The 25,064-nt window shown below is 35.2% G+C and overlaps 1 protein-coding gene across 1 annotated transcript in view; it reads left to right on the forward strand.

Moving 5' to 3' along the window:
• STRN3 (striatin 3) overlaps window positions 1-23,346 on the forward strand; it is a 108,778-nt gene extending 85,432 nt beyond the window's left edge. The window contains 9 exon segments of the mRNA XM_077772727.1: window positions 2,944-3,077; window positions 4,393-4,568; window positions 4,738-4,785; window positions 5,081-5,202; window positions 9,542-9,709; window positions 11,260-11,400; window positions 15,340-15,447; window positions 21,439-21,525; window positions 21,609-23,346. Of these exon segments, the coding sequence (XP_077628853.1) occupies window positions 2,944-3,077; window positions 4,393-4,568; window positions 4,738-4,785; window positions 5,081-5,202; window positions 9,542-9,709; window positions 11,260-11,400; window positions 15,340-15,447; window positions 21,439-21,525; window positions 21,609-21,778 (1,154 nt within the window). The 3' untranslated portion in view covers window positions 21,779-23,346.
• The last annotated feature ends 1,718 nt before the right edge of the window (window positions 23,347-25,064 follow it).

Raw genomic sequence — 25,064 nt, forward strand, 5'->3', positions numbered from 1 at the left:
AGGATCCGAAGTGGGCTCTGCACTGACCGCATAGAGCCTGATGTGGGGCTAGAACTCACGAACCGTGAGATCATGACCTGAGCTGAAGTCAGACACCTAACCTAATGACTTAATAAGATCATTTTTAATAAAGATTGAAGATACATCATGTCACCACTGACATAAATGGGATCAGTCATTGGGCTGTGATGTTTAGGTTTGATAAAATAGAAGAAACGATGAGTTTGTTTGATATGTGAGCTACAGGTTTCCTTGGTCAGTTGTGTCCGTACAAAGGAGAATTAGTCCTAGAAGTATGAAAAGAACTTTGTTGTAAGATCCAATTGTGTAGACTTTAAGATTTCAAAAAAAGAAATGTAATAATACAGTATTAGTATTCTTAAGTTGCTTGATGAAATCTCTTAGATTATCTGCTATAAAGTATCATAATTTCCGTTATTAAAAACTTTTAGGGGTGTCTGGGTTGTTAATATAATAAAATGAGTTTATAGAAGCTAACTCCCTTTGCAAAGAAACAAATTGAATATTTTCTGTTATTCCTGTATGACCCAGTGATGGGTGATTATAGAAAGTAGAAATATAGTTTGGGGCGCCTGGGTGGCATAGTCGGTTAAGCGTCTGACTTTCGCTTAGGTCATGATCTCCCGGTTCGTGGGTTCGAGCCCCGCGTCGGGCTCTGTGCTGACTGCCAGCTCAGAGCCTGGAGCCTGTTTCAGAGTCTGTGACTCCCTCTCTCTCTGACCCTCCCCTGCTCACGCTGTGTGTGTGTCTCTCTCTCCCTCTCTCTCCCCTAGAAATAAATAAAACATTAAAAAATTTTTTAAAAAAAGAAAGTAGAAATATAGCTTAAAAATACTTCTTACATGTGTACCTGGGTGGCTTAGTTGGTTAAATGTCCGACTTCGGTTCAGGTCATGATACTGCAGTTCGTGGGTTTGAGCCCTGCGTCAGGCTCTGTGCTGACAGCTCAGAGCTTAGAACCTGCTTCAGATTTTGTGTCTCCCTCTCTCTCTGTCCCTCCCCTGCTCACACTCTGTCTCTCTCTCTCTCTCAAAAATAAACATTAAAAATTTTTTAAATACTTCTAGATAGATACATATGTAATGCTGACTGAACAATATAGCTTGCTATATATAAGTAAATATTTGTGTATGGAGATGGAGAAATGTAGTCATATGTTTAATTAGAAATGGCTAAAAATAATTAACATTGCCCAGGCACTTCCCTTTACATGCCCCTAAATTTGTCAAAAGCTAATCCAAAATGTGTCTGCAAAAAGACTATATATAATAAAGGATAATAATTTGTTACTATGTTAAAAATTATTTACTGGGCTTTTATTTAAGATTTGTGTTAATGAGTGTGTAATTGTGAGTGAGAAGAATTGTGACATTTTGTTCTAACTTGTCTTAGAAACAAATTATGAGATTGAAAGAAAAATATGCCCTTGTACAGGCTGAAAATGCTTTGAGAAAATATTGCCTAAGGAATCTTACATAGTTATTCTTAAATGTAATTTAACTCTTTTATAGTTCATTACAGCTTCTTATATTACCAATAATTGCATAATATGTATTGGTAGGAAGGATCAGTGCTATAGATTATTTAGAGTCAATAAGCATAATCGTTCAAAGATTAAATACTACTAGCATATCTGTGTATATTTTCTGTCAAATTGACTCTAGACTGGTTGCTCACAGCTTCATTTTGGTAGTGTCATAATTTAGGACCCTATTTGAGTCAAACTGTATAGCTTAATTTAATATTATTTTAGCTTGATTTGAGAAATACTAAAATAAGACATTCTGAATAAAGATGAATTTTATTTTTGCAGTAGTATATATTTAGGAGAAGTTGACTTGTATCTTAGAATTATTTTCAGTAGTATTAGTTAATGACCGACAAATTTCATTACGCCTGTGATGCTTGCAGTGTATTAACTTGATATCATCATTTTTCATAGGAACTTTTCAGAATTGATAATTAGCTTGAGTTTTTATATGATGTTTCCCTTCTGAATTTCCTCATGAATTTTAAATGTGTTTTGATATGTTGAGTTGTTTTGTATTACAATGACTTGTGTACTTTTCCTCTTGCATTTTCAGATTAAAATTTTGCTTTCAAAGCATATATGAAATAATGAGAATTATTGCTTATATTATTACTGTTGGAGCAAAATATCTATAAAATAGTATAGTTATTTTGATTATGGCAGTTTGATTTTAATTGATCAAAGTAACAGAAATTTACAGTTCTATAGTTAGTTAAAATAGAGTAGTTATTTTTAGAAGTATCATGGTAAATAAAAGGAAAGTTAAAATAAAAAATCATAGTCAAAGCTTGAAAACTGGAAGGCATTCTGAACATCGCATGGATTAGCCTTTTATGGAAAGGAAGCTGACATTGGTTGTAGAACTGCCTTTTCCTAGAACAAAGCTGTTCCTGGAGTAATCTGAGCAATGTAAGGCTTCGTTTCAGTAAACCGATAAACTCAATTGCAGAGTAGTCGCCATTTATTTTCAATGCTTACATTAATTTTTATCAGGGACTAGAAACCTAGCACTTCTAAGCAAATACAATCCAAAGCAAATGGACTTAACCAGCTATAATGCTTAAAAAAATCCTACCGTTATAATTGTACCAAAGTGATAAGTGATTTAAATAGACAAAGCCTTTGTGCCCCCATGTCCCATCCTGGAATAATATATCTAGTGCATATTTGATTTGTGGAAGATTATGTTGCAGCTTATAAATAAGCAAATAAACATCTGTTTATTACTACTCAGTAACAGGGTTTTTTGAGTGGAAGAAATAGGAGGGAAGTGGGAAAATAAAAATTAATTATATTAATATTGTAACTGTTAAGTGCTTACATTTCCCCCACAATATTGTCTTGTACTGTATGATTTTTCAGCATTTAAGAAGCGGTTTTGTTCTTTATAGCTGAACCAATAACGTTTCCATCTGGAGGAGGCAAGTCATTTATTATGGGTTCTGATGATGTTTTGTTAAGTGTACTGGGCCTTGGAGACCTTGCAGACTTGACGGTAACAAATGATGCAGACTATAGTTATGATGTAAGTGCAGTTTTATTTTTAATTTTTTAATGATTTAATAGAAGGCTCCTTTTTTTTTTGGAAACACTTATAAAACAGAATTAATGTGAAGGTGCATGGAAAAGATAAGTTTAAGTGTGTCAATATGTTGATTTGAAGTGACATGTAGCTTTTCTTTTGTAACTACTTGCTTTGTGGTGTTTAAATTTTTCTTAGGTATTGTGGTGGATTATCTAGAAGTGTGGGATGATTATAATACTGGTTGATAAATATCTTGAGTAGTCAACTCTCAATTAGCTACTCAAATTAAGCCATATTATGGTGTTAACAAGAGAAAAATAGGTAACCTGAATTACTTGCCTTCAGGATACTTCTTAAAAATTATGTTTTATTTTAAACTTTTATTTTTTTAAGGATAATGTTAAAGTTAGCTTGCCATTTTCTGAATACTTATTTAGCCCTTCATTTGAGGGATGGGGAGAGGATGGAAATTGGATGGGAAGGATAGTGTTTAGAGGTGAAACTAGTCTTGGACTAAATTTTTTATAGACAATAAACACTCAATTGAGAGTTAACTATACTTGTTTAGATTTTGTATGAATGAATTTGCAGTTTTTCAGCAAATTAAATTTTTTCCTTTTATAACAAATTCCTTTTTTCTATGTGTTATACCTGTGTTATAATACTTAAATTAGCATGCTTTTTAGAGACCTCAGCCTTGGTGGGCTGGATTATTCTTGTTTATATTTTCAAAGTATATAAGCAGCTAAATTCTAGTAAACTTTTGACTACTTTAGAAGTGGTTTCACAGCCTAGCTTTACAGATGGAGAAATGAAGGTAAAAAGATTAACCTCTTACCAATAAAAACAAGATGACAATATTCTTAAAGTGTCTTTAGTACCTTAATTTGCTGCCTTTAAAATTTTCACATGCTAATTTTCCAAATGACAGCTGTAATGTTAATACTGTTCTCTTGGATTTTGGGTAGTAATTTATATAATTTTTATTGTTTTCATGTAAAGCATTGGAGCATGGTAGTTTTTTTGTTCTCATCTCACATTTAATAGGACCTTTGGGTTTAGCCTGATGATTAGGTGAAACAGATTAAGAAACTCTTCATTTGATCTGGGTATTTGAAAGCTAATTGAAATTATTCTTCTTAGTATCATTTGTTAAATGATAAAGATTTGTTATAAAGTTTTTAAGGTATGTTAAATTTCCACTGGACATTTTATCAAAGCAGTTTAATATTTTAGACACACCAAAACACACAAAACTCCACATGCCTATCAATTTACTACTTTTACCACTTAATATTGGACTCTTTCTTTGTAGTTGCCTGCCAATAAAGATGCCTTTCGAAAGACATGGAATCCCAAGTATACACTACGTAGCCATTTTGATGGAGTACGGGCATTAGCTTTTCATCCTGTAGAACCTGTTCTGGTTACTGCGTCTGAGGACCATACTCTGAAACTTTGGAACTTGCAAAAAACAGTTCCTGCCAAAAAGCAAGTATTTTCATGTTAGCCTTCCAAATTTGCTAATAATTATAATTATTCTTCATGATCTTATTTATACATTCATTTGCTCTTACCTAATGATTCCTGAATGTCAGCCAGTGATTTAAAGTTATTTAATTACCTTCTCCTCCCTAACCCCTCTTTTCTCCTCTTTTAGGAGTGCCTCTTTAGATGTAGAGCCTATCTACACATTTAGGGCCCACATGTAAGTTTTATTGGATTTGTATTTAAATTAACAGCCATAGTTACTGTTAACTATTGTTTATCAATCCTCAAACCGTGTAATTTTCTCATGATGTTTGCTTTTTATTAGTAAAGATATTAGTTGAGTAATATTTTGATTAATAATCTTAGTGAGAATGTAATCTGTACTGTTCAAGCTTACATGATTATGTTAAACAGTTTCTAGGTATCACATAAATTTAGAAGTTGGGGGAGTATGGATTTGAGTTTCTTCTTAGGCTTCATAAATAATTTTTTTCCTTCTTTTCCTATCATAGTGGTCCTGTTCTATCATTAGCTATTAGTTCTAATGGAGAACAGTGTTTTAGTGGTGGTTTAGATGCAACCATACAGTGGTGGAATATGCCTAGCCCTCACGTGGATCCATATGATACATATGGTAAGTAAAAGGCTTAAAATATTTTTTCTTTTTCTTTTTTTTTTTTTTTTAATTTTTTAATAGTTTTTATTTTTGAAACAGAGAGAGACAGAGCATGAGCAGGGGAGGGGCAGAGAGAGAGGGAGACACAGAATCTGAAGCAGGCTCCAGGCTCTGAGCTGCCTGCACAGAACCCGATGCAGGGCTCAAACTCACGAACCATGAGATCATGACCTGAGCCAAAGTCTGACGCTTAACCAACTGAGCCACCCAGGCGCCCTTAAAACATTTTTTCAAGTGAATAGAGCTGACAGAATATTGTTATAAGGTTGTTTAAACATGTATTGTTCTCCTCATTTAGCTTTCTTTTGCTTTATTAAAGAGAAAAGTTAATATTTTGCCACAGAATATTTAAGCCTGTGAATTGGTACTTTATTGTATCTGAAAATAAAAAATATTAATTAAAACATTAATTTTAGTACTAGTTAACGAAAAGGAAGAGAATAAAATTTAATAAAAATAATATATTAAAGTATTTTAAACTATTAAGAAATAGTTTATGTAGTTCAGAAATACTTGGCAGAAAACAATAGAAATATTAGATTTACTGTGTAAATCAGTATAATTTTTTAGAGGACAGTAGATTTCTTAATTAAAGAAAACCTTTTATTCACAAATGTCACATTAGAATATGTCCCACAGAAATACCTATATATGTATTCAAATATACTTATAAGGTCAATGTTTGTAATTATAAAAAGTTGTAACAAAATGAATAGTAGTATGAGAAAGGCTGAATAAGCAGTGGTCTGCTTAATGTTTGGTTCATTCAAAAAGAATTCAGGAGCTCCTGGGTCTTTTTTTTTTTTTTTTAAACATACATTTTGCTCCACTTTGCATTTTGAGATAAATGGTATTTCTCCACACATCTACACGTCCCGTGTCTGTATGTGTCTTCTACACGGCTCCTTCCTCCACAGACTGTCTTGTCCATCTACATTCTTTCTTTGCCAATANGAGCCCTGCGTCAGGTCTGTGCTGACAGCTCAGAGGCTGGAGCCTGCTTCAGATTCTGTGTCTCCCTCTCTCTCTGCCCCTCCCCTGCTCATTCTCTGTCTCTCAAAATAAAGACATTTAAAAAAAAGAAAGAAGATGAAAAAGACAGACATTAAGCAAATAAAAAGGAGGTGGAGTTTGTGATTAGAAATTATGATAAGTGGTATGAAGATACAGTACTATGAAAGAATAACAGAGTCTTCTTTTTTATTTTTTTTTATTTTTTTATGTTTTATTTATTTCTAGGAGAGAGAGAGAGACAGTGTGAGCAGGGGAGGGTCAGAGAGAGAGGGAGTCACAGACTGAAACAGGCTCCAGGCTCTGAGCTGGCAGTCAGCACAGAGCCTGACGCGGGGCTCAAACCCACGAACCGCGAGATCATGACCTAAGCGAAAGCCGGACGCTCAACCGACTAAGCCACCCAGGCGCCCCTAACAGAGTCTTCTTTAAATGTAGTCCAAAATAGTGACATTTAAGCCAGGTTAAGGGTGGAGACGTGGAGAAGAGAATACTAATATAAAGTTGTAATGTAGTGGTCTAGTAGACTAGGGGAGAGATGATGTTTCCAAGGTCATAGTGGTGGAACACCAGATGGTAGCAGAGCAGTTAGTGAGAAATGAATTGATGATACATTGGGGACGTAGAGTAAGCCGAATCTACTGAAAAATTGGATTGAGTGGAGAAAGTGTTGGATAAGTGATTCTTGATTTTGTTACTTTTTAAAACAGTTTTACTAATATATTCACATATGATAAAATGCACCCTTTTTAAGTATATAATTCAGTGGTTTTTACTATATTCACAGGGTTATGTGGCCATTACCACTATCTAATTCAGAACATTTTTAACCACCACTCCTGTATTTTTTGGCAATTGATTATATAATGGTCATATATTTGAAATGGGTGTAGAACAGTTCTAAGGTTAAAAATGGTGAGTTCAGTTTTTAGGCATGTTAAGAAATGGCAGTATCGAGTAGTTAATATTAAGATATGAGAATGGATTGTATAATATTGGGAGAGCACGTTGTGTAGTCCATGAAGAGAAGGCAGAGTCCTGAGCAACTCTGACATTAGGAGAATGACTAGAGCAAGAGAACCAACAAAGGACGCTGAGGAAGGAGGAAGTGCAGGAAACTGTTTTTGAGAAGAAGGAAGCATTATGTACTCTCAGATGTTGCTGAGAAGTATAATATGAGGATAGAAAGGTTCCTTTTTATAAGTGTCTAGTAGTTCGCCCACGTTTTAGCCAGCCCGAGGTTGGATACTGGGACTAAGACCAGAAGGTACAGGGACCTCTGGACAACTTTTCAAGGCACACTCTGAATGAAGAGCAATGTGATGAGAGTAACAAATCCTCAAAGAAAGAAACATTTTATTAAATTTGATAGAAGAGAGTTCATCATCGATGATTTTAGCAAGGATTGTTTTGGTGTAGTGATGGTATCAGAAACCAGATTAGACTGATTTAGAGAGTGAATGAGAGGTAAAAAGCATAATTATTCAGTATGCCCTTCTGCTGGTCTCTTGGAATGGTGATGTAAGGTTAAGGTTTTTCTTTAAGTAAAGAGATTCTGGAGCTTACTTGTTTGCTGTGGTGATGATCCTAAGGAGAAGGAGAATTATTGTATAGTAGGGAAATTGTCAACATGAAAGCAAGTTAGTGAGTTGAATGGAATCCAGAATATACCCGATAGAATTAGCCTTTGATAAAAAGGAGAATAATTCCCGGGATGCCCAGTGGCTCAATACGACTTCAGCTTAGAATATGATCTCAAAATTCCTGAGTGCACGGATAGCAGAGAGCCCACTTTGGATCTTCTGTCACCCTCTCTGTCCCTCCCCACCCCCATCCCCACACCTTTCTCTTTCAAAAATAAACTTTTTTTTTTTTTTTTAAGGAGGACAATTCTTTACTCCTATCTGGAAGCAAGAAGATGTCTTTAGACACTAGTAGATTGGGTGGTGGAAAGATGAGGGAGAGGTTCTTCAGTGCTATATTTTTTCAGTGAAGTAGATAATCATTCATGAGGAATTCTGGAGATAAGAAATAGCTGTGAAGGGATTCCTGGGTGACTCAGTTGATTAAGCATCTCTGACTTTTGGTTTCAGCTCAGGTCACGATCTCAGTTCATGGTTCATGGGTTTGAGCCCCGTATCCAGCTCAGCACTGACCGTGTGTGCAGCCTGCTTGGGATTCTCTGTCTCCCTCTCTCTGTAGAGAGGGAATGTCTCCCCTGCTTGTTCTCACTCTCTCTTTCTCTCTCTCTTGCTCAAAATAAACATTAAAAAACATTTTTTTTAAATAGCCATGGAAAGTGGGAGTTTATTAGATATGCAGGATTGTGGTAGGGCAGGTGGTGCAGTGTTATTATTAGCTACTATGTCGATCAAATGATAATAAATGAAATGTAGTATGTCCATACAATGGATATTATTTAGCATTAAAAAGAAGTAAAGTACTGAGACATGCTACATCATCATGGCTGAACCTTGGGAACATTATGCTAAATGTAAGAAGCCAGTCACAAAAGGCTGTTTGTATGAAATGTCCATAATAAACAAACGTCTAGATTAGTGGTTACATAGGCTTTGGAAAAGCAGGGAGAAATGGGGTGGGGAGGAAGTGGCTAATGAGTGATAAAAGTGTCCTAAAATTGATGTGCTGATGATTGAATAACTCTGTGAAAATACTAAAAACCACTGAAGTACATACTTTAAATTGGTGAATTATATGGTATGGGAATTATATCTCATAAAAGCTGTTTTTTAAAAAATGTGTATTCTTTATAAGCCAGAGTGTATTGTGCTAAGTGAAATAAGTCAGAAAGATAAATACCATATGATTTCACTCATGTGGAATTTAAGAAACAAAACAGATGAACATAGGGGAAGGGGAAAAAAAGAAAGGGAAGCAGATCCGAAAACAGACTCTTAACTGTAGAGAACAAATAGGGTTGATGGAGAGGAGATGGGCATTAAGGAGGGCACTTGTTCTGCTCCTGAAACCAATATTACACTGTATGTTCACTAAGTAGAATTTAAATAAAAACCTAAATAAAACTAAACTCATGACCAAAAAAAGCAGAGAAAATTGCAAAAAATACAGGAGAGTATTGTGGAGGAGATAAAAATAACCCCTAATTCCACAACTTAGAGATGCCCACTGTGTACACTTTGGTTATCTTCTTATGGCCCTTATAAGTAGTCTTTTATCCATAATTATATGGTAAGTTGTCTTTATCCGAAACATTTCCTTCCAACTTTTTTAAGCTAATTTTTGTTTGTTTGTTGTTTCTTTCCAGAGCCAAATGTTCTAGCTGGCACTTTAGTTGCACATACAGATGCTGTCTGGGGTCTTGCTTATAGTGGCATAAAAAATCAATTACTGTCTTGTTCAGCAGATGGCACTATTAGGTTATGGAATCCACAAGAAAAATTGCCATGTATTTGCACTTACAATGGAGACAAGGGTGAGTAAATTTTGCCCTATAAAAAAGCTATCTTTTTAAAAATTTGGAAGACAAACGACAAAGCAATTGATATACTATCTCTTTGCTACTCCAAGAGATATATTGAAAGGATTTTATAAAGTTTGTGATACTCTTCTTACTCCTAGTCATTTATTATTAACAAGAAAGGTACTTTGCAAGTACATCCTATACCTTGTTGCCTTTGACCTTTTCAGGGCATGTCCTGTTTAAAAATTAAAACTCTTTGTAATAGTGCAGTAGACAAATGAGGCCGCTCATTGGAACAACTTGAGGCCCTCCACCAGTTCCAGGTGGCTTTTCTTTCTTTCTTTCTTTTTTTTTTTTTTTTTTTAATTTCTTTTTTTACAGTTTATTTATTTTTGAGACAGAGCACAAGTGGGCGAGGGGCAGACAGAGAGGGAGACACAGAATCCGAAACAGGCTCCAGGCTCTGAGCTGTCAGCAGAGCGCCTGACGCAGGGCTCAAACCCACGAACCGTGAGATCATGACCTGAGCCAAAGTCGGACGCTCAACTGACTGAGCCACCCAGGCGCCCCTCCAGGTGGCTATTCACAAAGACTAAAGGGATCACAGTCTTAAGCATAGTTGATGCCATGTGTGAGCATGTTGGTTGAGAAGTCGAACCAATGAAATAGTAACCTCAAGTGGGAAGTACAAACTGAGTTACATGTATGATTTCAAATATTTCCCTGTCAATAAAGCTTCAGGCAGTTTGCTTTGTGATAACGTTTATTTGTGTACATATGTTTATGTACTGGCATTACTCATATTTGAGTCATTTTTAAGTTATTTTAAAAATCAAATCTTTCCTTTAAAACTCTGTTGTGTTTTAGTTGCATAGTCTATGTTTAATTTTGTTACGTCTCTTCAATACCTTAGTGATTCTACTAATTTTTCAATTACTCAAGGTTTTGAGGTAAAAATTTATTTAGATATTTGTTTGTTGCTCCATCTGGATAATTAATTGTTTGACTCTAGATTTCCCCTAATTGTGCATTAATCTGGCCAGTTGACTTCAATAAAGAGAAGAGAAATCGCTACTCAGGACATAGCAGAATAAGTACCGCATTGGTGGATTCCAGACTTGAAGCTATATGTTCACAGATTCAAAAATTTAACCTGTATGAGCTATGTGATGAGGCTTATAGGTCTCAAATAGGTGCTTTCTCTTACAACAATGATGTGAGAATGCGAATTTATCATTTTACAGTAAAAAGTAAAGTTGGCAAATCGGTCAGAAGACTCACTTTAGATTTTTTTCTTTCTTAGAAGAAAATGCATAAGAGAACAAATAACTTCTGCACATATCTCTTCTTTGAGCCCTCTGTTTTTCTTGTGATGTTAAATAGAATATTATAACAACTTAAAATAATTGAGGGAAAATTACCTGTTGTATCTCACTGTCCTAATAAAATTGCTCTCATTCTCATTATTAACATTATTTCAAAAATACTTGAGTTCCTTTTATCAGAAAAGCAGGGATTTCTAAATTGTTTTTACATTGTATCTCTTTGGGGATCCTTTTCAGAGCATGGAATACCTACATCAGTTGACTTTATAGGCTGTGACCCAGCTCATATGGTGACCTCTTTCAGCACTGGTAGTACAGTAATTTATGATTTAGAAACATCACAATCATTGGTGATGCTTTCCTCACAAATAGATTCTGGTAAGTTTTCATAAGTTTCTTTGAAACCTTAAAACATTATTAGACAATAGAGGGTAGGTAATCTTTTAATTTTCACATTTTGACTGAATTTATGTTGAAAAAATAGTTTTAGTGCATTATGGTTGTACTAATTTACATGGTTGTTTGCTGTTTTCTCAAATTATGCTTAAAAGCTTAGAGAGTATAGGGTACAGAGAGAGTAGAGCAATATAAATGTGAAAATAATTTCATTTATTTATTTATTCATTCATTCATTCATTGATTCGTTCGTTCATTTATTTAACGTTTATTTTGAGAGAGAGCACAAGTGGAGGTGCAGAGAGAGAGAGAGGGATAGAGAAAGAATCCCAAGCAGGCTCTGCACTGTCAACACAGAGCCCAGTGTGGGGCTTGAACTCACGAACTAGGAGATCATGACCTGAGTCCAAATCGAGAGTTAATATGCTTAAACGAATGAGCCACCTTCAGGTGCCCCAAGGGAAATAGAGTCTCCACAGTGTGGATTTTGCTGTTTGCATCCTTGTGATACCATGTAAGGTGCTTTCTTTTTTCATATCATTTCCTGTAAATAGTTTATAGATCTAGAGGCTTATTCAAATTCGGGTTCTGTCTTCATTTTAAAGGTTTTAAATGTTTTTGGCAAGACTATTTCATAGTAATTTGTGAGCTTTATCAGAAATATTGTCTGGTTGTTTATATTTTTCTTACATTTTCAGTCTTAATGATTATTGTGTAGGTCCATTAATTCTCTTGAAAAATGATTTTCTAATTCTTTCATTCCGTTTCCACTTATTAGCTAGAATATGTCTATAAAAGGAAACACTCCTCATCAGTAATTTACTTACCCTAGAGTTAGTGATTATAAGTGAAGGGAAAGATCACTTGTTGATCCCTCCACCCTTTATCAGTTTTCAAAATAATGAAGTGGTTTCCTAGTGTCACTTAAAGGTGACCATTGAGGGGCGCTTGGGTGGGTCAGTCAGTTAAGCATCCAACTCTTGATTTCAGCCCAGGTCATGATCTTATGGTTCGTTAGTTCAAGCCCAAATCTGGCTCCATGGTCAAGCCCAAATTGGCTCCATGGTGACAGTGCAGAACCTGCTTGGGATTCTCTCTGTCTCTCTCTCTCAGCCCCTCCCCTGCTTATGCTCTCTCGTTCAGAATAAATAAACTTAGGGGCGCCTGGGTGGCTTAGTCGGTTAAGCATCCGACTTTCGCTCAGGTCATGATCTCACGGTTCGTGGGTTCGAGCCCCGCGTCGGGCTCTGTGCTGACTGCCAGCTCAGAGCCTGGAGCCGGCTTCAGATTCTGTGTCTCCCTCTCTCTCTGACCCTCCCCTGCTCGCGCGCTCTCTCTCTCTCTCTCCTAGAAATAAATAAAACATTAAAAAAAATAAATAAATAAAAAATTAAATAAACTTAAGAAAAAAAAAGTGACCACTGAATCTTTTGGATGGTGTTTGTTTTTATTACCATTATAATCTCTAATCTCAGATATAAATTACCTCATGTGTTTTAGTCTACTGCAGATTATCTTTATCACTCCTCAGATTATTTCATCTTTAGCCAGTGGGAGCTTATTCACTTTGGCTCTTGAATCGTTTTGACATGACTCTGTTAGTCATCAGTAGCTTTCTCACTTTCTGATGTAGCACGATGTTTAGGTCCATCTTGTTCATTTTGTGCCTCAGACTGAAATCACACATTTCTCTAAGGAGTCATGGTTTCTTTTAGGGTCAAATGGCATTTAGGGACCACAGTGTAGGTGCGAGGCTATTAGGTTGCTTCTCACAGCTCTTATAGCTGTTAAGTTGTTCGTTGGTTTAGGCTTTTTCAGTGGACAGAGCTAGAAATGCACTTTTAAGAAAGAAAAACACTGATAAATTCATACAAATACTTCTGTTCAAATTTAGATTTATCTCATGAGGCGTCTGGGTCGCTCAGTCAGTTGAATGGCTAAGTTCGGCTCAGGTCATGATCTCATAGTTCGTGAGTTTGAGCCCCGCTTTGGGCTTGCTGCTGGCAGCCCAGAGCCCACTTTGGATCCTCTGTCCTCCTCTCTCTCTGCCCCTACCCCACTCACACTCTCAAAAATGAATAAATATTTCATTAAAAAGATTACTGGATTTATGTCATTGCTTTTTACCTCACTTTATTTATTTACTATTTATTTTTGAAGTGTGTTTATTTTGAGAGAGAGCACAAGCGGGGCAGAGGGAGAGGGATAGAGAGAATCCCAAGTGCTAATGGCACAGAGCCTGACACTGGGCTCAGTCTCATAAACCATGACATCATGATCTGAGCTGAAATCAAGAGTTGGACACCTAACCAACTGAGCCACCCAGGCACCCTTTACCTCATTTTATCTATGCTAAAACTCGATTCTCAGCAAAATCATCATAATCTCTCATTTGATTTATTCTACAGTACAAATACAGTCATCTCAGAATAATAAAACCAATACCACCACCAGTAGTAATTTTGTATTCATGGTATATTCCACTAGGGACAGACTAGTTACTGTGCTTTAAAGTTACTTGAAATAGTTGGTTTTTTTGTGTTCACACCCCAGTTGGATATACAGTTATATTCTTTTAAGTAAACTTGGGTTTTGTGAGTGGTTAAAAAAAATCATTTTATTATTATTTAAGCCATTTAAATGGTTCCACGGTCAGATCTCAACCAAATTACACTCAGAGAAGTCTTTTCAACTCTAGTCCCTTTCTCCTTCTTAGACAGGTAATGTATCTAAGCTCAGTTAAGAGTTATTGTATACATGTGGAATGACTGACTTAGTTAAAATCTAAGCATTTATTATGAGAGAGAATCCCAAGCACACTCCACGCTGTCAGCACAGAGCCTGACATGGGGCTTGATCTCATAAACTGTAAGATCATGACCTGAGTCAAAATCACAAGTCCAGTGCTTAACCAACTGAACCACCCACACGTCCTTCTCATTAGTTTTGATCCTTCTCGGTTCTTCCTCATCTCTAATATTTAATAAGAACTTTTAAGAGTTTGGTAGCAAAGAAAGGTATCCCTAAGAACATTGATTCCTGTTGTTGTTTTTTTTTGTTTTTGTTTTTGTTTTTTTGGTGACTATGGGTAGGATGAGGGTTGTTCCTTGTAAACATCTAATTATGACTTACACATTTTTTCATTATGTGCTTATAATTCATTTATGGGCTGTTTATTATTTTAAAGAAATGTTAATGTTTATTTTTGAGAGGGAGAGAGACAGAGGAGAGGGAGAGAGAGGAAGACACAGAATCCGAAGCAGGCTTCAGGGTCGGAGCTGTCAGCACAGAGTCTGACGCGGGACTTGAACCCACAAACCATGAGATCATGACCTGAGCTGAAGTCAGACGCTTAACTGACTGAGCCATCCAGGCGGCTCTATGGGCTATTTATTCAAAGTAATGATTACTGTGAATCTTTTATGATTCTGAACCATTTAGCAGTGCCTGGGTAGCTCAGTCAGTTGAGTATCCAACTCTTAATTTCAGCTCAGGTCATGATCTCATGGTTTCTGGGAATCAAGCCCTGAATCAGGCTCCCGGCTGACAGTGGTGCTTCTTGGGATTCTCTTTTGCTCTCGCTCTCCCTCTCCCCTGCCCCCGTGCTTCTCCCCAACTTGCTCGCTCTTTCAAAAAAATAAAAGATTCTAAGCCATCTATACTAACAATCTGCATTAAAATACTTCTAATTTTCCCTAAACTCAAAGCTAGTACTGTCAATATTATAGGACATGATAGCTTAAACATATATTTTTAAAGAAACTTTATCTCTCTACAGCTCTGATTTTAGTTCTCAGATTTTTATTTTATACAAATGCTTTAATTTTTAAATGATTCCCATCTTTTGGTAAGACTAAAAAAGCTATCTAAATTTAAATTGAAGGTTTGAGTTTTACTACATTATCTTCCTTTATTTTTCAGGTTTACAATCCAGTAATCACATTAACAGAGTAGTAAGTCATCCCACACTTCCTGTTACAATAACTGCTCATGAAGATAGACACATCAAATTTTTTGATAATAAAACGGGTAAGTAGATTGTCTTTTTTTCTTTTTAGTCTTATTAATAATACTGTAAATTTGACATCAGAAATGCTATTTTGGTGAGTGCCTTGTTGGCTCAGTCCATCAAGTGTCTGTCTCTTGATCTCAGCTCAGGTCTTGATCTCAGGTTCGTGAGATCAAGCCCCATGTGGGGCTCTGCACTGGGCACAAAGCCTACTTTAAAAAAAAAAAAAGGCTGTTCTTTTTATGTAAGACATACAGACTTTTTGCCTTCAAAATTGCCAAGTTAAACCATTTTAAACTCAAGAGTTTTGCTTTACTTACATGTCAGGTTCTATTCTTAATTAAGCATATATAATACTTTACCTATATATTATGATTTTTTCATGGCATGTTAAATATAAACCCATTTGAAATTTTTTCTTCATATTCTGTTGGGCATAGTATAGCAGAAGAGGTCTCTTTCTGGTGTTTGGCATTTCATACATGCTCTTAGAAGTATTTCTCAGATGAGGGGCGCCTGGGTAGCTCAGTCAGTTAAGCATCTGACTTCAGCTCAGGTCATGATCTCACGGTTCGTGGGTTCAAGCCCTGCATTGGACTCTGTGCTGACAGCTGGCTCAGAGCCTGGAGCCTATCTTCGAATTCTGTGTCTCCCTCTCTCTGTGACCCTTCCCTGCTCATGCTGTCTCTCTCTCAAAAATAAATAAAACATTAAAAAAATTTTTTTTAAAGAATTGTTTCTCAGATGAGATGATGAAATAGTGTAAATGGTTTGTTGCCATTTTCCCTCCGTTTCTTGTTGTGAGGAAACCTACCAATTATATAGAAGTCAAAATAAATTTTAATTTGGCCATAGGACCAGTAAGGACCTGTTTTATCTGTCATTAGAATACCACATAAGACAAGATACTGTTTGAGCTCAGCTAAAGAACCTTTTTTGAGAAGTTAAAACAGGTATTGAAGGACTTCGAAGTAAAAAAAAATTAAATGTTAATTGCAGCCCTATAGCAGGGCAACAGATTATCAAGCAAGACAGATCAGAACTACACATTTCTCTTTGAAGTTTATAGAGAATATAATTATTAATCTTTAGAGACTAACAATAAATCCCTGTGTTCAAATAACACTCTAATGGACAAGTTCCTTTTAACTCAGTACAATAGGTTGAGAAGAGAATGGATGTTCACAGTCTCTATATTGCATGGGAAAGAAGATTCGTATTCATATGAAGTTCTCAGTTTAACACCTTCTCAAGTCATTTCTTTGAACAATTTTATTAAGCATCAAGATCTACCTCTGCTGCAAGCACAGAGATAATTTCCTTTACTGTATTTGTAAGACGATTAAAAATTTTTTTTTAATGTTTGTTTAGTTTTGAGAAAGATCAACAGAACATGAGCAGGAGAGGGGCAGAGAGAGAGGGATACATAGGATTTGAAGCAGACTGCAGGCTCTGAGCTGTTAGCACAGATCCCAGTGCGGGGCTTGATCCCATGAACTGTGAGATCATGATCTGAGCTGAAGTCAGTCACCTAACAGACTAAGCCACCCAGGTGTTCCTATAAGATTTTTTTAAATTACCTTTTGAGGGTTTACATTTGTAAGGGGGAGGTTTAGGAATTTTAGTAGTGTATTATCAGCAAAATATGATTCTCTAGAGCTATTCTGTTGGCAGAAATCAAGAAAGTGGTAATAAAATTTTATTTAATAACAAATAAGGAGCCTATAGTCTTTCAGATTATTTACAAATTTTACCAATTTATTCTTTCTATTAACTAGTCTGGTTACCTTATCTGTAATGTAAAGACAAAGCAGTAGGCTCTAAACAGTGGAAAAATTCTTTGTAGATCCTGTCTTACTTCACATACAGATAAACACTATACATAACAACATTGAGTTAAATTGTAAATTGTGTTCAGATATATTGTTTCCAAAGAACTTTTTCCCTGAAAAATGGTAATTCATTTAAATGTAACTAGGGGCACCTGAATGGTTTAGTCCATTAAGCATCCCACTTAGGCTCACATCATGATCTTGCGGTTTGTTGGTTCAGCCCACATTGGGCTCTCTGCTCTTAGCATGGAGCAGATCCTCTGTTCCCCTCTCTCTCTTCCCGTGTCCTGTTTATGCTCTCTCTTCTCTCTCAAAAATAAATAAAACATTTAAAAAAGTTATAATATTTCCATAACTGGTCTGATATTGCCTGTTAAGTTTTTAATAGAATATTATTCTATCAAATGCCTAATATATTTATTGATTTTTTAAAATCTGAAACATTATAGAAATTGATACTATGAACGGATTCAATAAATTCTTAGATTTTAACAACAAAAATATATTTAGCACTTTGTATTCCACACTCACTGGCTACTATCATGTATAAGATGTGGTATTTCTTATAGCTCTCTGGGAACTTATCGTAGTTTGGGGAAATAGGATGTATGTGTATGTGTACGTGTGTACTCATACATGCAGTAAAATTAGCAATGGTAGAAAAAGAGTCTTCAGAGTGAGGGTTTGGTCTTTGCCTTAAAGAAATGGTAAGTTTTTTTGTTATTGTTTTAAGTAAAGAAAGTAGTAGGAAATTCCAGATAAGGGCATATTTTGAGAAGAGGTAGCATGGTGGTACGAATTTAGACTGGAACAGAAGTTTCTTATAGATAAAGCCAAAAAGGTAAGTTTGGAGAAGGGAAACCCAGTCTATTGAGAACTTTTCAGAGCCAGGCTAAGAATGATGGATTTTTGTTTACACTATGCACTATAAAAACCACTTAAAATATTTGAGCAGGGGTTTGTAAAATTGGTTTAGAAAGATTATTTAAATTGCATTATCTGGTAGGTCTTTGATTTTAAATAATTTCAGTTTCTACTATTCTAGAGAGATACTAAGGGCTCGTGGTTTTTATAATTTGGTAGAGATATAAATTTGAGTTGCATATACTGTTCCTGAGAGATTTAGCTAGTGATAGTGAGTCTAGGAGAAGGTGTACAAGCGAGGAATATGGAGGAGTTGGGGACAGAAGATCCTGAGTTTGTTGTGGACTCATTCATTCACAGTTTATTGTATGTCTGCCATTTCTTTGGCATAGTTTTCATTGCTTTCATTTCAAACAAACAAAATTTCTGTTCCTCTTAGAATTTATACACTAGTGTTATATTGGTTACACTAGTGTTACTGCTTATACCCTAGTGTTATATTGCAAGTGAGACATTGTTCTATTAGATTTACATGTATTAACATATTTGTTCCTCTAATAATTATAAAGTAGATAAAGTATTATTAATAAATCCATTTTAGGTTTGAAATAAAAGTCTCAAAAGAAGTTACATCATTTGTTCATTGTTACATGGCAGGGAGAATTAAAAGGTTGGGATTCACATCCATACAGTTTGCTTCCAGAGTCCACATTTTTTAAATAATCTATTTTGTCCCCGTTTCATAGAGGCCCACGATATCGATTGCCCAAGTCCAAGGGCTTAAGATGCCAGGGAGGGGGGAGAACAGCTGACTGAATGTATCTTCTCTTTGCTTCTGTTATAGAAGGAAATAATTAATTTTGTACAGCATAGAGAGGTAGTAGTAGAGGCATGAGGCAAAAGTAAAGTGGTTAAGTGTGAGAAGCTTTAAGTATATAAGTTGATAAAGGAGGAATCCTAATTCTTCGGAGGTGTCAGAAATTTTGTGACTTTTGTGGTTACCAGTGGAAGCCCAGCATCCAAATTGGTTTAGCATTCCACCTCTTTGACTGTGGAAAGGAAGGGTTGACTCTAAATTGACTTAGGTTTTCATAGTGAGTTGCATAGTGAGGGTTAATTTAGTGCCCAGGAGATAAACTGGGAAGATTATAGTACCCTTTAAAAAATGGATGTTTCTGCTGCTGTTTGGATGAAAGAATTCTTTGTGTTTAAGACCATCTAAATTTAGGAGATCTAGGATCATTCTCAGGAAAAAAGTTAGCACTAGATCTGTGAATTAAGAGTTACCGACATAGATTTGACATTTTGAGGGAGGCTAATGTCCTAGAAGTCAACAATTTTATACCTAGGCTTTTTATACAAATATTGTGAGGAAAGGATTCTAGAACTAAGAGATAAATTGTGTTGGACTAAACAATTAAAGATAGTATGTTGAATGGTTTTTCTGTTCTTCAAATGACAGAGAAGAATCCCTAAAATTACTCTGTTAGTATTAGTGAGAGAGAGAAAAATGTCATTTGAAATGATGAGAGACTAATTTTGTACTTAACTGATGATGTGCTTAGTATTGCCAGAAAGTGATAGGACCTTTTATGTTTTTCAGAGTAACTTTTTGCACGTTTGATTATGTTGTGTTTTTGTATTCAGGCCAGTAGCTACTGTAGCAAATAACACAAGTAGATCTATTTCATGTTCCAGTGTGGAATATCATCAGGGGACCAAAAATATGGCAGATGATTGTAACTAAAATTCTGGAGAAGGCCTCTCATTAGGAGTAGCTCAAGCATTTGAATAATAAAGACTCAGCTGAATGAAAGGGGAGGAATTTTTTTTAAATATCTGTATTTGCTATTTTATTCCCTTCTTGGATAAATCAATTTATGATGTTGCTTTCCATTTATCCAAAAGCATATATTGCCAGTACCCCTAAAGTATTTATGCAACACAACTTTGTACTCATAACTTGTTTTTTTTTTGTTAATTTTGCCATCGAATCCCATTTTCTTGGAAATCATCTTTGAAGATATTCATTAAATCCCATTTTCCAGAATAGTGTTTTTGTTACTGTCTGGGAAAATCCAGGATAATTTCTCTGATATACTCCCACCGCTCTTCCCTTTCTTGTTTCTAATGTATAAAATGATTAACAATTCAAAGAAGTAATGAATTTGATAATAGTAGAATCTTAAGTTAGGAGTATATCCCATAGTGATCTATTTATCAGCAACCCCATATATGAAATACTCTTTACATTTCTTAATGAGAAAGATTCTTCCTGTTTTTAGTTTAATTCCAGTTTACATGATCTTAATGGATGCAACCATACAGTCATTATGGTTTTCACTGTCTACCATATACTGTCAGATTGTCACACAGATGCCTTTATTAGGAGTAACTGGGAAAGTTCTGCCTTGGAATTAAAATTGTCTCCAAAAATTACTACAGGCATACCTCACAGATATTGCGGGTTCACACAACTGTAGTAAAGCCCATTTTGCATTAAAGTGAGTCAAATGAATTTTTTCATGTCCCAGTACATATAAAAATTCATGTTTATACCATACTATCATCTCTTAAATGTGCAATAGCATTATCTGCCTTAATGAAAGAAAACTTTATTGAAAAAAACAAAGCTTACCATTGCTGAGCTTTCACCAGGTTGTAAGCACCAGTCATAGACAACCATAACAAATATATTAATAATGAAAACATTTGCATGCAGTATTGCAAGAATTACCATACTGTGCCACAGAGACACAAAGTGAGCAATGCTATTGGAAAATGGTGCCAGTAGATGTGTTCAATACAGCTTTGCCACGGATCTTCAGTTTGTAAAAACACTGCGATATCTGTGAAGCACAGTAAAACAAGGTATGCCTGTATACTGGGTGAACCTTGAAAACCTTTAAAAAGGCACATACAAAAAGCCATATGTTACATGTATATTTCGTTTGTATGAAGCATCGAAAATTGGCCAGATCATAAAGCAGATTAGTGGTAACCAGGGACTTGGGGGAAGGGGAGAAATAGGGAGTGACTGCTTAATGGGTACGGGTTTCCTTTTGCAGTGATGAAACTGTTCTGAACTGGATAATGGTGATGGTTGCATATCATTGCGAATGCTCTAAAAGCCACTGAATGGTACCTTCCCAAATGGTTAAAATGGTAAATTTTATGTTATGTGTATTTTACCACAGTAAAATTATATTGCTATAGTGATTGTCTATTTTATGTTGATGCTGTGTGATGGTTTCTGATCTCGCAAGTTAGTAACTATTTGTGAAAACTTTATCTTCTGTGTTATGTTTTATTTAGGTAAAATGATCCATTCTATGGTAGCTCATTTGGATGCTGTTACAAGTCTAGCAGTAGATCCTAATGGAATCTATCTGATGTCTGGAAGTAAGTCTGAACCTCTATTCTGCCACAAGCTTTATAAAAGAATCATTACCTAGTAACACACTTTATTTGTTACTTTATTACAGGCCATGACTGTTCTATTAGATTATGGAATTTGGACAGCAAGACTTGTGTGCAAGAAATAACAGCACATAGGAAGAAATTAGATGAATCAATTTATGACGTTGCTTTCCATCCATCAAAAGCATATATTGCCAGTGCAGGGGCTGATGCCCTTGCCAAAGTATTTGTGTGAATCAACAAAACTCACATCATAAACAACAGATTTGCTTGGACAGAAAGAGGGTCTGCATCACTGCCATCAGAAAGGTTATGATACGACACTACATGTGATCTGCCTGGAGAAGGCTATTCAAGGCAGGCATTAAATTGGTGGAATTCACATCTTAATGTCAGGCTCATTAATTTAATTGTAATTACTGTATTTTGTGGGACAAATAAAAAGGACTCCCTTATTTGTGGCCTGTACTGGATATGAACTGAGCGTATGTCTGTTTTTTAGGTATCTTTAAGCCAATGTGGAGTCTGATCTTACAAAGACTTTTATTTTGGACTCTGTGTGCTGCCTTAGGGTTAGGAATGTGGTGCTCTTGTTGGGGGAAAGTGAGCTCCAAGAGTAGCTTTTTTTCATCTCTTAGTGATTTTCTGTTTATCAGTTGAATGCCACAGATTCCCTTTTAAACTTATTTTGCTTTAAAAAAAAAAAAAGAAAATTTAACTTAAAATATTTTAGCATTAGTTGCACAAAATGTTTGGATAAAATTCTAGTTTTTATAAGTCTTTTTATATATTTAGCCTGTCACAACAGTGCTCAAGATTGTATTGAAGTTTTTCTGCATTATACAACCCTAAAACACAGAGATCTCACTGACCCGCTGCCGTGTAACCACACTTTTTCCTTCTTTTGCCTAATACAGCTCAGCTAAGTCCTTCCATAAAGATGCTAAATCACCTTCATCATCACATAATTGTCTTCATATAAACCAAGGACTATTAAGTGTATTAAAAATGAAACAGTGGGGTTTAGTACTCCAGATGAACTCTTTAAAAAGAAAAAAAAAACGAACTAATCTTGGCATCCTATCACTATGTGATATTTTGTACATCTTACTGTATTTACAAGTTTATTTATCAAGGATTATCCATCTTGCTAATAGCCTATTATTTATTTCACTTTTTGTTGGTCTTTATATCCTTTTATTAATGTGCTAAAGGAACCTGTATATCTATTTTGGAACTCTTCGAATAGTCTAAAATAGACTAAAAATGGAATATTTTATAGTTTAAGTTACAAACCAAGGTGATTTCCCCCAGATGCATATCTTGGTTTACCATGATTCCAAACAAAACTATCTTGTTCAAAAATATTTGGGGTAAAATTGTATTTGCATTACAAATAGGATACAAAAATAGTTGAATCAGGATACAGAAATCTGCTGTGTTTGGACTAGTTATCCCTGTTTTATTTTTTCAGATGTGCTTAATTTTATGGTGTAACTAAAGATTTTGTTTGTGTAATGCATGATTAAGACAATAAAGTATTTTTTCTAGTCTTCCAAAAACTTTTCTGATCAGTTTGCGAGTTTTGATGAGTTTTGTAAGGTTTTTGTTTTACAAACTATGAATCAGCAAATTTTTAAGATTGTACCACATAGCAAACATACAACTGTTGAAAAATAATGTATATAAAATGCATATAATAAATATTAAATTGTGTACCTGTATGTTACTGTTGGCTACATTATTTTGTGTTGAATAATAAAGTGCAATACTTTACTCTCCATCATTAAACTAGGAAATGGAGATGATTTGTCAGTGAGTCCTTCATTTTTATGCTGTTCTTTTAAACACAGTATTGCTTGAGATTCTAATAAAATTAGAATACTTAATGGTATTAAGAAGAACTTTCCAAGTACTTCACCCCATTTGGGAATATTAAAAAATCTTCTGGTATAAGTTACATAATTCACAATGGCAAAAAAAAAAAAAGCAGATCCAGTTTTAAATCATTTCCTTAGACATTCTATGACTTTATTACATCTGGATTTCACTTAATAGTATTGTCATTCCTATCTAGCCTCTTTCCACAAAAAAAGTTCAGCAGAAAATAAACTGCATTACTCATTAATTAAAAATTGTCCTTATAAATAATATTAAGTGTTAGTATCTTGAAACTTCTTCCTTCAACAAGGTAATATCCTTTTTCTTGGAAGGAAATTGCAGAATTAGAAGATAATGTTAAGGGGAACGTGGGTGGCTCAGTTGGTTAAGTGTCCACCTTTTTTTTTTTTTCCATTTTTTTATTCATTTCTGAGAGAGAAGGGACAGCATGAGCAGCAGAAGGTCAGAAAGAGAGGGAGACACAGAATCTGAAACAGGCTCCAGGCTCTGAGCGAGCTGTTAGCATAGACCCTGACACGGGGTCGAACCCACAAACCGTGAGACCATGACCTGAGCCAAAGTCGGATGCTTAACCAACTGAGCCACTCAGTCTCCCCTTAAGTGTCCACCTCTTGACTTTAGCTCAAGTCATGATCTCACACTTTGTGAGTTCAAGCCCCTTATCCAGCTCTGCACTGACAGAGTGGAGCCTGCTTGGCATTCTGTCTCCCTCTCTGTCTCTCACCCGCTTGCTCTCTCTCTCCTCTCTCTCTCTCTCTCTCTCTCTCTCTCTCAAAATAAATTAAAAAACTAAAAAAATTTTTTTAAAGATTATATTAAAAACTAACGGCAAAATTCTGTTTGAAAGCCTACTTGGAAAAAGAAATTGTATTTATACTGTGAACTTTTCTACCATAAAAATCCAAGTGTCCATTTAGTCACTGCTGCTGAAACACTAAAATTTTTCACAAATATTCTTCAAGTTTTTTGTTGGTGTGGTTTGGTTTGGTTTTCTGAAGAGTCAACTTAATTAACAAATTAAGGGCCATTTTTTTCCTCCTTGTTTTTGGAAATTACAATTTTTCCAAAGCTAGTATGGTTTCTGGCAGCTATTCCAAACCAGTGCATTACTGTTTAACTGAAATGTGATTACCATTGTTGGAGTGCATAAACATTGACCTCTCGGGATGTATTAAAACATAAATGAATAAAAATTAACATATATGTATATTTTTCTCCGCTACTTGGTCGTCTTTTTCTCTACAATATTAACATTGGAAGAGACTAAAGATACAAAAAGAAAGTCTTATTTTTGTGTATTTCCATTTGTGACTTCTGGGAAATTATGTAGGTTCATTTGACTATTAAATGGTGCCTTATAAAGTTTAAGAATATTTTAATATACAAACTTAAATATGTTGACTTTCTCAATATTTAATCATATTCTGCTTTTTTCAGGCTTTATTTTTGTGTACTTTTCTCAGATTTCAAAGTAAGTTATCCACTAAAGACCACCATCTAATTTAACACCTTTATTAAATGTTATAAGTAGCCTAGCATACTTGAAAAATAGACATGCCTGCTGAAGTTAGATTTTAATACATCTTTTTAAAAATCCTCTTTCTCCTTTTTAGTTAACC

The sequence above is a fragment of the Crocuta crocuta genome, unplaced genomic scaffold (assembly GCF_008692635.1).
Source record: "Crocuta crocuta isolate KB4526 unplaced genomic scaffold, BGI_CrCroc_1.0 scaffold116, whole genome shotgun sequence".
Lineage (NCBI taxonomy): Eukaryota > Metazoa > Chordata > Mammalia > Carnivora > Hyaenidae > Crocuta > Crocuta crocuta.